Source organism: Narcine bancroftii, chromosome 5 (genome assembly GCF_036971445.1).
Source record: "Narcine bancroftii isolate sNarBan1 chromosome 5, sNarBan1.hap1, whole genome shotgun sequence".
NCBI lineage: Eukaryota > Metazoa > Chordata > Chondrichthyes > Torpediniformes > Narcinidae > Narcine > Narcine bancroftii.
The window spans coordinates 75,205,097-75,217,986 of NC_091473.1; the positions used below are offsets into that span (position 1 = coordinate 75,205,097).

Consider the following 12,890-nt stretch of genomic DNA (forward strand, 5'->3'; position numbering starts at 1 on the left):
TTTCACCCAAGTTAGATCGGTAGCACTGCGGGATAGTGCAGGGAGCCCAATCACAGCAGGGACAGTAATTACTTTCAACACAGTAACTTAACTCTCTCTATTCCACAGCCAATTCCAGGGGTTCCCCTCCATACAAACTGGCGTTGTTCAGTGGTTGGAAACTCTCTGGTCTGCCACATCAGAGCAGAGATGGGAAAAAAAGATTCCCATCAGTGCAAGGCAGTGTGCTGAGTGATAATGCAGGAAGCCCAATCATAGCAGGGACAGCAATAGCGTCTTAATTCTTTCTACTCCACAGCTCAGCAGCTATGTTTCAAATATTTTAAACTAGAAGATTGCAAAATATTATATGGTGCTTTAAATAGCCACAACAATAAAACTTTAATGTCACAAATTTCAAACTGCTGATCAGAAATTTCAAACTGCTTTATATCAAACCTACGCTTTTCAAAACCGTGTTATGCAGGGTATACCTGTACTTCTGTCAAATCTCCCCTCATCTTCTATGCTCCAGGAAATAAAGTCCTGACCTGTTTAACCTTTCCCTGTAACTTAACGAGCAACATCCTAGTAAATCTTATCTGCACTCTATCTTACTGATATCTTTCCTGTTTATTTATAACATATTAGTTTCAATGGCCATAATTACCTACTTAACTTTAACGCTGAGTACAGACAAGTAACTTTACAAAGTTACACACTTTCTATGAGTAGGGCTCAAATGGTAAAAAGCATTAGAGATATTCAAACCCCAGTGGCTGGTCTGATGGTTAAATTACATTTTTTAATTTAAATTTAGACATACAATGCAATAACAGGCCCATTCAGCCCACAAGTCTGTGCTGCCCAATTACTCTGCAACTCCTGATACGTCTTGATGAGTGAGAGGAAACCGGAGCACCCATTGGAAACCAAGGGTAGAACGTTCAAACCCCTTACAGACAGCATGGATTCTGGGCACAAAACACAAAATAGATCACAGCTGTGACAAGTGGCTCCCTGGATATAAACAACCTAGAGTATTATATGGTAAAACAGTCACCTTCTGAACTCCTTACGTGGCAAGGAGTCTTTAATGATGCGATAATTCAACATCCCTCACCCAATAAATATATTTAATTACCTAACAAATCTCAATTAAGGATGATTAACATGAATATTCATTAGGCATTTACAAACTGTGGCTGTTCAGGACCCGTGTATCCTATCTGTAGTGGGCCCCTGCAGCCCTTTACACACTGGACCATAAACTGCCTGGTCAATCAGCAACTGGGCAATTTAAGGGCACTTCCAACCCTTCGGTGACATAGTGAGTGACGTGTCATGTACTCACTGCATCGCTGGAGACCCTGCAGGGAATCCTGTTAACAAAAGGTAAGTAGTTGGTGTGGGCACAGAATCAGGGTGGGGCGGAGGGGTGCTGTGGAGTCGGAACACTGTTGGGCCGGCAGGGAGCAGAGAGGGCTGGCAAGGAACAGAGTTGGAGCAGAAATAATACTGCTCTGGCGTTCCAGCAACATGAGGAATTATAGTAAGGAAGAAAGTCATTGCACATGGGTGCTGATGTCAGTTCCTACCCGGGAGCAATGATCGCATACTAATTGACCAGCAGCAGCTCCATGGTGCATGTACACAGGTCAGCAATCCACTTCCGAAGTGGTTTTTCGACTTGTGCAGTTTTTTTTTAATTCTAAAAACTAATTGGCCTGTACATGGGTAGAAAACCTGCAATTTGGCAGGTGGAACCCATGTTACAATCTAATCTGTAAACCCCTGCCTCGTTACAATAGTACAGAATCAGAATGTCCCATTCCCAATGACTGGATTTGATGGTGACATGTATTTTGTTTCCTCTCTTTGAAGAATGGTTTGAATTAATGCTTGCTATATCCAGATAATTCTATAACTCAACTCCTGAATAATCCTTAGCAGTAGTTACATCTAATAACAAGCATGTTGAGTAAAAACGATGTGATACATTGATTTATTGAATCAAATGTTTTATCACCCAAAACTGATCAGTGAAAGAGGTCCAATTTCAGTGATAGCGAACGCTTTATCGATCTCATACTATTGCTACAGATCAAGTGTAATTGGGCCAACAGCAGAATAAATCATTGTAGGCAAAGTAATTTTTAAGTTATCCTTGACATTAATTTAGGTCACATTCTTGCATACACTTGAACAAGCCTGGCATAGTTTAAAATGGGTAAACTACTTATATTGAATAGAGATCCTTGGGTTTTGTAAGGGATACAAAACTGCCATTTACTTCTTTATTACTCATAAAACAAGGGCGAGAAATCAGACTGCTCAAACTACAGGGGAATCACGCTGCTCTCCATTGCAGGCAAAATCTTCGCTAGGATTCTCCTAAATAGAATAATACCTAGTGTCGCCGAAAATGTTCTCCCAGAATCACAGTGCGGCTTTCGCGCAAACAGAGGAACTACTGACATGGTCTTTGCCCTCAGACAGCTCCAAGAAAAGTGCAGAGAACAAAACAAAGGACTCTACATCACCTTTGTCGACCTCACCAAAGCCTTCGACACCGTGAGCAGAAAAGGGTTTTAGCAAATACTAGAGCACCTCGGATGCCCCCCAAAGTTCCTCAACATGGTTATCCAACTGCACGAAAACCAACAAGGTCGGGTCAGATACAGCAATGAGCTCTCTGAACCCTTCTCCATTAACAATGGCGTGAAGCAAGGCTCCGTTCTCGCACCAACTCTCTTTTCAATCTTCTTCAGCATGATGCTTAAACAAGCCATGAAAGATCTCAAAAATGAAGACGCTGTTTACATCCGGTACCGCACGGATGGCAGTCTCTTCGATCTGAGGCGCCTGGAAGCTCACACCAAGACACAAGAGCAACTTGTCCGTGAACTCTTTGCAGACGATGCCGCTTTAGTTGCCCATTCAGAGCCAGCTCTTCAGCGCTTGACGTCCTGTTTTGCGGTAACTGCCAAAATGTTTGGCCTGGAAGTCAGCCTGAAGAAAACTGAGGCCCTCCATCAGCCAGCTCCCCACCATGACTCCAGACCCCCCACATCTCCATCGGGCACACAAAACTGTCAATCAGTTTACCTATCTTGGCTGCACCATTTCATCGGATGCAAGGATCGACAATGAGATAGACAACAGACTCGCCAAGGCAAATAGCGCCTTTGGAAGACTACACAAAAGAGTCTGGAAAAACAACCAACTGAAAAACCTCACAAAGATAAGCGTATACAGAGCCATTGTCATACCCACCCTCCTGTTCGGCTCCGAATCATGGGTCCTCTACCAGCATCACCTACGGCTCCTAGAACACTTCCACCAGCGTTGTCTCCGCTCCATTCTCAACATTCATTGGAGCAACTTCATCTCCTACATCGAAGTACTCCAGATGGCAGAGGCCGACAGCATCGAATTCACGCTGCTGAAGATCCAACTGCGCTGGGTAGGTCATGTCTCCAGAATGGAGGACCATTGCCTTCCCAAGATTGTGTTCTATGGCGAGCTCTCCACTGACCACCGTGACAGAGGTGTACCAAAGAAGAGGTACAAGGACTGCCTAAAGAAATTTCTTGGTGCCTGCCACATTGACCTCCGCCAATTGGCTGATCTCACCTCAAACCGTGAGGTTTGTCAGCCACAAACGAGGCTGCAGCTGACGTGGACATTACCACTCCATAAATCTTCGTCTGCAAAGCCAAGCCAAAGAGACGAACTCATAAAAGGTAAGGAAAGCATAGTTAATACAAAATATACTAGAGGAATGGCACACAAATCTTTCACAGTTGTCAAAAACAGGCAAAACCTGTGAAGTTAGAATTCGAATAAAAATAAATTGCTGGAGTTGCTCAGCAGTATCTTTGGGGAGAAAAACAATATTTCAGGTCTATGAAAGATATGCATATGATCAGTATCTCATTTTAAAGTCTAAAATCTAAGAATATACCTCTCCCTTGATTTAAAAAGTTACCTGGATCTATCCTGTTTTGCCCTGTAATGCCTTTGGATGAATATAACTGTAGCAAGAAAGTTCTTGTACTGTCCACGTAAAACTTGACTTTTAAACCATGCCTGAATTTTTTGTGCAGCTGTTGTTTTTCTAACTCGTTGCCTCGCTTGGTATTGGCGAAATAAAGTCTGAAATAAAATTAATATATACATTTTTGCTGACAACAGGTTGAATATTTATGAAAAGGAAAAGTTTAAGAAAAACAAATGATTAATTTCAACCATAGAAGCAGCACTTACACATGAGAAAATTCTTGTAAGTAAATATGAAGCAAAATAGGTATGCTACAAAGTTTAATGAAATCAGCAAGACAAAATAATATACCATATACTTTGGCATATAAGTAGAATCACGAAACCCAAAAAAATGGGGTCGATTTGTACACCTGATATACTTTTGAGATCTTAAATTCAGCTCAAAATCCAATCCATGTTGATCCGGCATACATTGAATCATGAAAAAACTGATTCGGGGTACAAGTTGAAAAGCAGATTTGGTGTATAATTCGTCCCTTGAAAATCATGACTGCCACAAATTTTCATTGAGGGCAACATAATTAGAACCTTTCAAAATCACTCTCGCTCTCATCGTCTGAGGCAAAGATGGAATCAAGCACATCCACACTCTCACTGTTTAAAGTCATCATATGGGTCCCAGTCTGTATCTGATGAGGCGGTTTCAGCTTCGTCATTAGTGTCCCATAACAAATCATCTTCAATTGCACAAGAGATACTGTACTTTTTAAATGATTTTATCTGTCTACTTTAACTTTATCCCATGTCTTGAGCACAAAGTTACACAGGACATCAAGCAATGCAGAATGCATTGCCCCACCATTTGTAAATGACTTTTCTGCACCTGACATCCATGCATTCCATTCCTCACGCACATGGTCTTTGAATGGCTTGTTCAAGCAGACTTCGAGAAGTTGCAATATAGATGTCAAACCTGGGATTACCATCATGTAAATATCACGTAATGCTAATCCACTTTTAGTCTTCTCAGTTAAGTAGCTACAAAACTCTGTTACTTGCATAAATCACCTGGCTTGGCTGGCTGTTCCACACTATATCCATAGTTTTGCACCATTTTCTTCCATCCATCGTTTTTCATGAAAATGTACAAAAATACCCACAAGATAATTTACTTTAGCTTGAATTTTGTGTTTTAAGATTATCATGGATTTTAACTTAGTCCTGTTGGCCATGCACAATAACACCACAGTAAACCTGGTCCTTTCATGGCCTCTACTTTTCTATTTCACTATTCTATTACCTATCATGTTGAAATTCATAGGGGTTTTGTCCATGTTTCTGATATTTGCCAATGCAAACTAGTGTTTCTGCCAGTTACGTATAATAAACTGGTGAAAACTTGGATCTTTTGGTAGTTTCTGTGCAGTTTTTGGGTTTTTTTTTCCTCATGATACCAGGTTTTTCCTGTTCATGAAACAGTTGTACCAGCCTACTGTAGCCACAAAATCTTTACTTAGGTCTGGGTATGACTTTGCCCACTGCAGTGCAAATGTTCTTATTTTATTTAGGATGACTATGTAGCAATCTTGCCTCTGTTCACATGCCCATTCTGCAACGTGGTTTTCCAACTCTAGCCAACAAGTAATTCCTATAGTCAACAAACATTGTTTTCTTGGTGTTTTTCTTAAAGTCTCTTCTTTCTCCCTCCAATCTCTAACCAACTTCTCATATACATCAAATTTTCTTGCAACAGAGCAGTTGTTGGTTCTCTTGGCCATTTCTATCACTTTCAAGTGAAAACTTGCTTCATACTTTCGGCATGAGTTGTGTTATGATAACAGAGTTCACAAGATGAACCAACATTTGATTGGTAGACCTACTTAAAACACATTTGAGTCATTATACTTAAAGATCAAGGACATGCAAAACACAAGAACATTAGAGAAGAGATTTTATGTCAAGAGCAAACAAAAAAAAACCATTTTAATTATTATCTCTTGGATAATTTATGAGAAACCAACAGTGCCCTCCATAAAGCTTGGGACAAAGGTACCTTTTTTTTTAAACCTTTATTTCCCCCTGTGCTTCACTGTTTTTAAATTGTAATCAAACAATTCACTTATGCTGTGTATTTCCTATGAGAAGGATATTACGATACAGAACAGCATTCCTTTCTCTTTCTGAAGATTATTGCTCCAATCTTGCCTTTCCAAGATACCAGATATTTCTTCAGTCTTCTGATTCAAAATGACTCTATGCCTTCAGAATACAGTTATCTGACATCATGTGACATGTCATCACCAGTTTTAATTTCATTTTTGCAGAACCTCCTGGGCTTCTTCAAAACCACTCCATATCCATAACAACCTCATCTCTGTTCAAGAGGTTTAAGTGGTTTGGTTCTGAAAAGTCTACACAGGTCATTCCAAATGATACCTGAGGTTTGAAACAGCTGCCAGCATAATGCTGATTGTACATAAAACATGCTTTTACGAACCATGCCTAGTACTTGGGTTTCAATTAGGAACACTTTTTAAGTTTTATGGCTTTGTTTTTCCCAGACGAGTCAACTCCAACTGAACTCTTTCTCTTATTGCAATGGTGTTCTGCAAATGTGATGTGACCTGTGTGTGACTCTGTACCAGCCCACAATTAACTTACTGAGAATACATATACAATATTTTAACTATATAACTAACTTTACCAAGTATATACATTATAACTAAAGATTTTAACTTTAACACAAACATTATCGAGGGCACTGTAGGTGATAGCCTATTATATGAATTATAGGGGAATGCAAAACAAGATCTGGAGAAGCACAGCTTCATGAATAGGAAATACCTGTACGATGACAACAGCACATTTCATTTTAATGTACTTTTCTCGGTCAACTTTTCTTTGACAATAAGCTCGGTAATGTTTCTGTATCACACATGCAGCTTCCTTGTAGAGAAGGAATACTTGTCTCTGTTTCTTTCCACGGTAACAGGCCTGCACAAATTGTTAAATACAAATATGAAGTCAACTACTGAAAAATAAAGAGATTTTGCTGAGATAACATTTGAAATATTCCAGATTAATTTGTATTTATTCGGAGAACACACTTACTCCTCCTTCATTACATTTTGTTAATCATAAAATGGAGAAAGTTGTAAGAATGTTGTTCTCTGATGCTTCATGCGCTCTTTTTACAACATTAATTTTCCAGATCACATGAAACAACAAGTACAAGAAGACATGCATGCACGTGCTGAGAGGTGACTGAAAAAATGGAGAGATGAGGCACACAGTAAAGCTGTTGAAAGCCACAACAGTTTGGCATCTGACTCACTCCTCTTTCAACTCACCAGGGACCCAGTTCCCACTCACTTTGAACTTAATGGATAAACTGGAAAATTAACCTGTTGCACTATTATATTTAAAAACAATAAATTAAAATTTATTTAATATCAGTGTATTGAGCAGTCTGAAAAATCTGTCAGACACAAGTAGTTACAAGTGTGCAAATTATAAGACAGTGAAACTCTAATGAAGAAATCAAAGGTTCCTCCATTAACAATTTTATTCTCCGACTGCAGTCAAAAATATTACCTGAATTTTCATGATACTCCAATGAAGTTTTTTATAGCTTCGGTGAACAATAAATCCTCGCACTCTGGCTTGAAGGCAAATGATAGACTGACGTAACGTTGAGTAGGCATTTCTCTGTTTTTTCATTAAGAGGTAGGATCTGTATCGATTTTGCAATGTAACAGCAGCTTCAATGTATGCTCTGTATCGTTTTTTTGCTTCATAAGCACGGTAGTGAGACTGCACAACAATTGCTGCATATTTTAATTTCAGGAAGCCTCTCCTGTGGCGAATCATACAAAGTACTGACTGAATTTTCACAGCAGCCCGCTTTTGCTTAACCCACCGTCTAATCACCATCCCTTTGTAGGCAGCCTGAATTGCAATGGCTGCATACCTCATGGTATGATATTGTACGAACTGTGAACGTCCTATTTTGCAAGCTCTGTACCATTGCTGGATCAAAATAGCTGCAAGCTGCATTGCTCTGTAGAGCACCCTTGTTCTGTAAGCACGAAATGCAGTTTGCAGAGTTACTGCAGCTGCCCTCTGAATCAAGAAATGTTTCCTGGCTTTTTTTGCATGGTAATAGGCCTGAATAGAAATTGTTGCTTTTCTCAGAGTATTGTAGTGCCTTACATGCAAGTCTCTTTTTTGACAAGCTCTGTACCTTTGTTGTATGGTAGTTGCTGCCCATTGCAATTTTTGGAAGGATTGATACTGTTTATGCATTCTATAGTATGCCTGTATGATTCCGGCAGATTTGTGCATGTTCCTCAAATGCACTCGAACAATCCTTCCTCGGTAGGCAGCCTGAAGCAGCAAAACACTGTTGCGGATTTTCACATAATTATCCTGCTCAGTTTTCCTTTGAAGATGTGCCCGATAATAGTTTTGTATTATTCTAGCTGCCAGTACCATTGCCCTGTATGGAAGGTTGAGTCTATGCATTCTGAATGTTGCTTGTATCACAATTGCTGCTTTGTGCTTATGCTGGAGCTCTCGCCTGACTTTCATTCCCCTGTACGCTGCTTGTATAGAGAGAGTTGCATTCCAGATGGAAGTGTACATTTGCCGTTGATTCCTGGCAATCACAAGTGCACGGTACCGCTGTTGGATTATGGAAGCAGAAACTCGAAGTAATAGGTATTGTTTCCGATCAACATAGGCTCTGAATCTTCTTTGAATAACTGTTGCAGATAGATGAACTCTTTGCATCTGTTGCCTTGATTTCATTCCACGGAAAGCAGCCTGAATGCAAACTGTTGCTTTTTTCAGAACATTATACTGTCTCACATGGACATTTCTTATCTGAGAAGCTCGGTATCGTTGTTGAATTACAGTTGCTGCCCATCGTAGCTTCTTGAAATGTTGGTGCTGTTTATACATTCCATAGTATGTCTGTATGATTCTGGCAGATTTGTGCATGTTCCTCAAATGCTTTCGAACTATCATTCCTTGGTAGTAGGCCTGAAGCAGCAAAACACTATTGTGGATTTTTACATAATTAGTACGATCAGTCTTCCTTTGAATGTATGCTTTATAGTGCTTTTGAATTACTATAGCTGCTAATTTCATTGCTCTGTATGGAAGATATACCCTGTGCATTTTAAATGCTGCTTGTATCACTGTTGCTGCCTTGTGCTTGCGCCGAATCAATTTTCGTACTTTCATACTCCTGTAGGCAGCTTGTATGCACAAGGTTGCTCTACGAATAGATAGATAAATTTCTCGCTCCTTTCTAGTCAGCAGCAAATTTCTAAATTGTTGTTGCAATACAATTGAAGCCGCTTTAAGAGTAACGTAACGCTTCTTCGCCAAGAAAGATTTAGTTGCTCTTTGGATAATAGTTGCAGCTTTGTGCATTTGTTTCAGCCTTTTTCTGGATTTCATGGAAAAAAATGCAGATTGCAACACTTTAACCGCAGCCTTCATATTTTGGTATTTTTGACGTTGACAGTTCCTTTGGATATGAGCCCTAAAGTATTCTTGTATTATCCTTGCTGCTCGTCTCCGAGTTTTAAATTCTGCACATATTCTCTGCATTCTGAAATAAGATTGTATTACAATGCAAGCTTTAAGTCGCTGCTGTTGCTCAGCTATGCAATTCCTGTACCAATTTTGGATGACAATAGCAGCTTTTTGCATTGCCAAGTACTTCATCCTCAAAGCATGCCCTCTAAAAGCTGCCTGGATTTTGCTAGCTGCATTATGTTGATGCTTTATCTTTTTGCGTACAATATAACCTCGGTATACTGCTTGCAAGCACGTAACTGCTTCTTTGGTTTTTAGAAAGTTCTGTCTTTGACACATTCCTTCTTGATAGGCATGGAATCCTCTTTGAATTGTGACCACAGCCAAATGAATCTTAAGGTATTGACTCTTTTGTCTGTACATTCTAAACTTTGATTGAATTTTAATTGCAGCCTGTTGGCACAAATACAACCTCTTTTGAGCTAGGTGCTGTCTCACAGCTGACTGAAGATATATACATGCTTTCTTTTTTCTCAGATATTCTTTTCGCTTTTCTAAACAAAGCTTGTTCGCCCGGTAACGCCTCTGGATATACAGTGCAGCTTTTTTAAGGGATCTGTAACATTTCTGTGCTTGAATCATTTTTATAAAGGCCTGAATTTTGACTGCTGCTTTCTTAGTTTGCATGAATTTCTTTCGTGAAACATACGCACGAAAGGCAGACTGAATCTTCACAACCGACTGGAACAGTAAAATTTGTCTTCTCGTTTGTAACCGCCTGTAAGCGGACTGCAAAATGATGGCTGAAGATCTTAGTGCTCTATATTCAGCTTGTGCTTTCTTTTGAGCCAAAATAGCTCTGAAATGGGACTGTAATAAACAAATTGCAAATTTCACTGAATGATATCTTTTTTGAGCACGAGATCTTCTCACATGGGACTGCAGTGTAACAGCACATTGTTTATAACAGAAAAACTTCAACCGCTCTTTCCTCATTTTCCAATACGATTGAATGACACATGCAGCTTTCATTTTTCTGGCAAGCTGACGAATAGTCATGCCACGAAAGTAAGCCTGTATAGTTATTGTTGCCTTGAGCATTCGTAGATACTTTTCACGCTGAGCTTTACTGCTCCGGCAAGCTCGGTGATATTTTTGGATAACTAATGCTGCTTTTTTCTTTGAATGAAAAGCACGTTGAGCCTTACAACAGCGATACCACGATTGGATTCTGATGCAGCATTTTTTTGTATTTTGATATTTTTGTTTTCCTCTGTGCATTCGGTACCAACGTTGTATTGTAACTGCAGCTTGATTTTTTCTAATCTCTTTTCGTGCTTGGCGTTTCCGAAAAGTCACTTGGATTTTTATCACGACTTGTCTAAGTTTAAGGAGGTGCTGCATCTCTTTCCTCCCCTGCTGTTTAGCTCTGAAATGCCTTTGTAAGGTAATTGCTGCATGCCGACAACGTAGGAATCTATTGTGAGCCAAGTGCGTTCTTAATACAGTTTGTATGACAATAACAGCTTTCCGGACAGCAATAAACTTTTTTCGTTGCTTGTGCATCCTAAAAGTTGATTGGATTAGTCTAGCTGACTTAGATAGATGATAAAGTTTTCTTGCTTTTAAGCGAAGGTAAGCAGCTTGAATTACTCTTGCAGCCCATTTGAGTCTCTGATAAGAATTATATTCATGCTTTGCTATCATATAAGCCTTTATATACTTATTTAGTGTTATAGCAGCATTTTTTCTCCTGCACATTTCAGTTCTTATGAGAAATCCTTTAGCATGTGCTTGTATCAAGCATATGGAGTGTTGGATCCATTTGTATTTGCGTCGGGAGAGAAAACCCCTTAGATATTTCTGCAGTACAATTATTGCCTTGGTCTGCTTTTCAACTTTGCAAGCTCGCCACCTTCTAAATGCAAACTGTATTATAAGAACCGAAGCCTTCAATTTCAAATAATTTCTTTGCTCAGATAAACGCAGAAGATGTGCTTTGAAATGCCTTTGAATGGTAACAGCAGCCAATATAATACGTTTAAAGGACACAACTGCAATTTTCATCCTTATGCGACTTTGCATGAAAATAGAATACTGACGAAGTTTCTGAAAGTGCCTTCTAACAATGTATCCTCTCCAGAAAGCCTGCAAATGAAATTAAGGAAACATTACATGAATAAAATTCATATGCAAAGGTAAATAGGAAAATATCACCGTTATCAATTAGAATTGCATTAAAATAACATACTCTGTGATTAATGTGCATTTTCACATTGAATGGATTATTAGGGTTGAAATTAGCTCTTCAAAATTCTCCCCCCCCCAAAATGAAGCATTGGCTGGAAAACAGAACATTTGCATCCAAAGTTAACATAATTTCAATGATCTTCCTAAAGTTATTTTGGCATTCCAGTTCAACAGCGTTGTATGCCAAACCTTACCCATCATGCAATCATAAAAAATCTGATCATTAACCCAATCTATGAATCTCAAAGGGGTGTGGGTGGGAACTATTACACGGTATTGATGAATACACGAGTAAACAGTAATTGAAAGTAATTTTGTTTTCATTAGTGTTCTTCAGATAACAGCATTTGTAAAGTGGAAAGACAGCAAAAGCAGCAACATATTGATTCAAAATTTGACACGGCACATAGTACTTAAATCCTAAACTACAGCAAGACAACATGATCAAACCTGCAGAAGTGTTGCTGCTTCATTCTGCTCTTGATAGATCTTTAACATCATCAGTGCTTTTGCCTTTTGCCTTGCTACATGGCTACGCCAAAATGTTTGTATAATAATGGCACCAATATTTCTTTTCTTGAACCACTGGCGATGCAAATATCTACGCACTGATGCTTGGATGACACTTGCTGCTCGGTTTTTCTCCTACAATGCAAGACAATTATCAAATTTAAAAGAGTAACCCGTATAGTCTCAAATTTAAGAATACCTGGAAATATTTTAACAAAAATGAACAGCATACAAGAGTATAAAGAATAATATTTACAACACTTAGGAAGACAATAGTTTAAAAAAAAAACACCTTTTACTTTGCATTTTGTAGACCACAACTTCTTTTCTGCAAAAGATAACTACCCAAGAGAACATGAGATGTGGAAAGCTGATAACGGCTCAGTTGCTTTCTCTGCTGCCAATTTTATTTTCAAAAATGGGGATGGAAAAGTCAGAGGAAGCTTTTTAACATTTAGTCCATTGGTTCTCAACCTTTTTCTTTCCACCCACATCTCACTTTAACTAATCCCGAAGCCATCGGTGCTCTGTAATTAGTAAGGGATTGCTTAAGGTGGGATGTGAGTGGGAAGGGAAGGTTGAGAATCACTGCTCTGGAC

The 12,890-nt window shown here is 39.1% G+C and overlaps 2 protein-coding genes across 5 annotated transcripts in view; one reads left to right on the plus strand and one right to left on the minus strand.

The window, feature by feature from the left end:
- LOC138763549 (complement factor H-like) overlaps positions 1–12,890 on the plus strand; it is a 613,078-nt gene that overhangs the window by 224,016 nt on the left and 376,172 nt on the right. The window lies entirely within an intron of this gene.
- Positions 1–12,890, minus strand: part of aspm (assembly factor for spindle microtubules) — a 100,111-nt gene that overhangs the window by 27,577 nt on the left and 59,644 nt on the right. For all 4 annotated transcript variants that reach the window (XM_069937851.1, XM_069937850.1, XM_069937849.1 and 1 more), the window contains 4 exons: positions 12,232–12,426; positions 7,579–11,679; positions 6,829–6,978; positions 3,971–4,137 (listed from right to left, as the gene is read on the minus strand). In XM_069937851.1, coding sequence (XP_069793952.1) covers positions 3,971–4,137; positions 6,829–6,978; positions 7,579–11,679; positions 12,232–12,426 — 4,613 coding nt within the window. The remainder of the gene's footprint in view (positions 1–3,970; positions 4,138–6,828; positions 6,979–7,578; positions 11,680–12,231; positions 12,427–12,890) is intronic.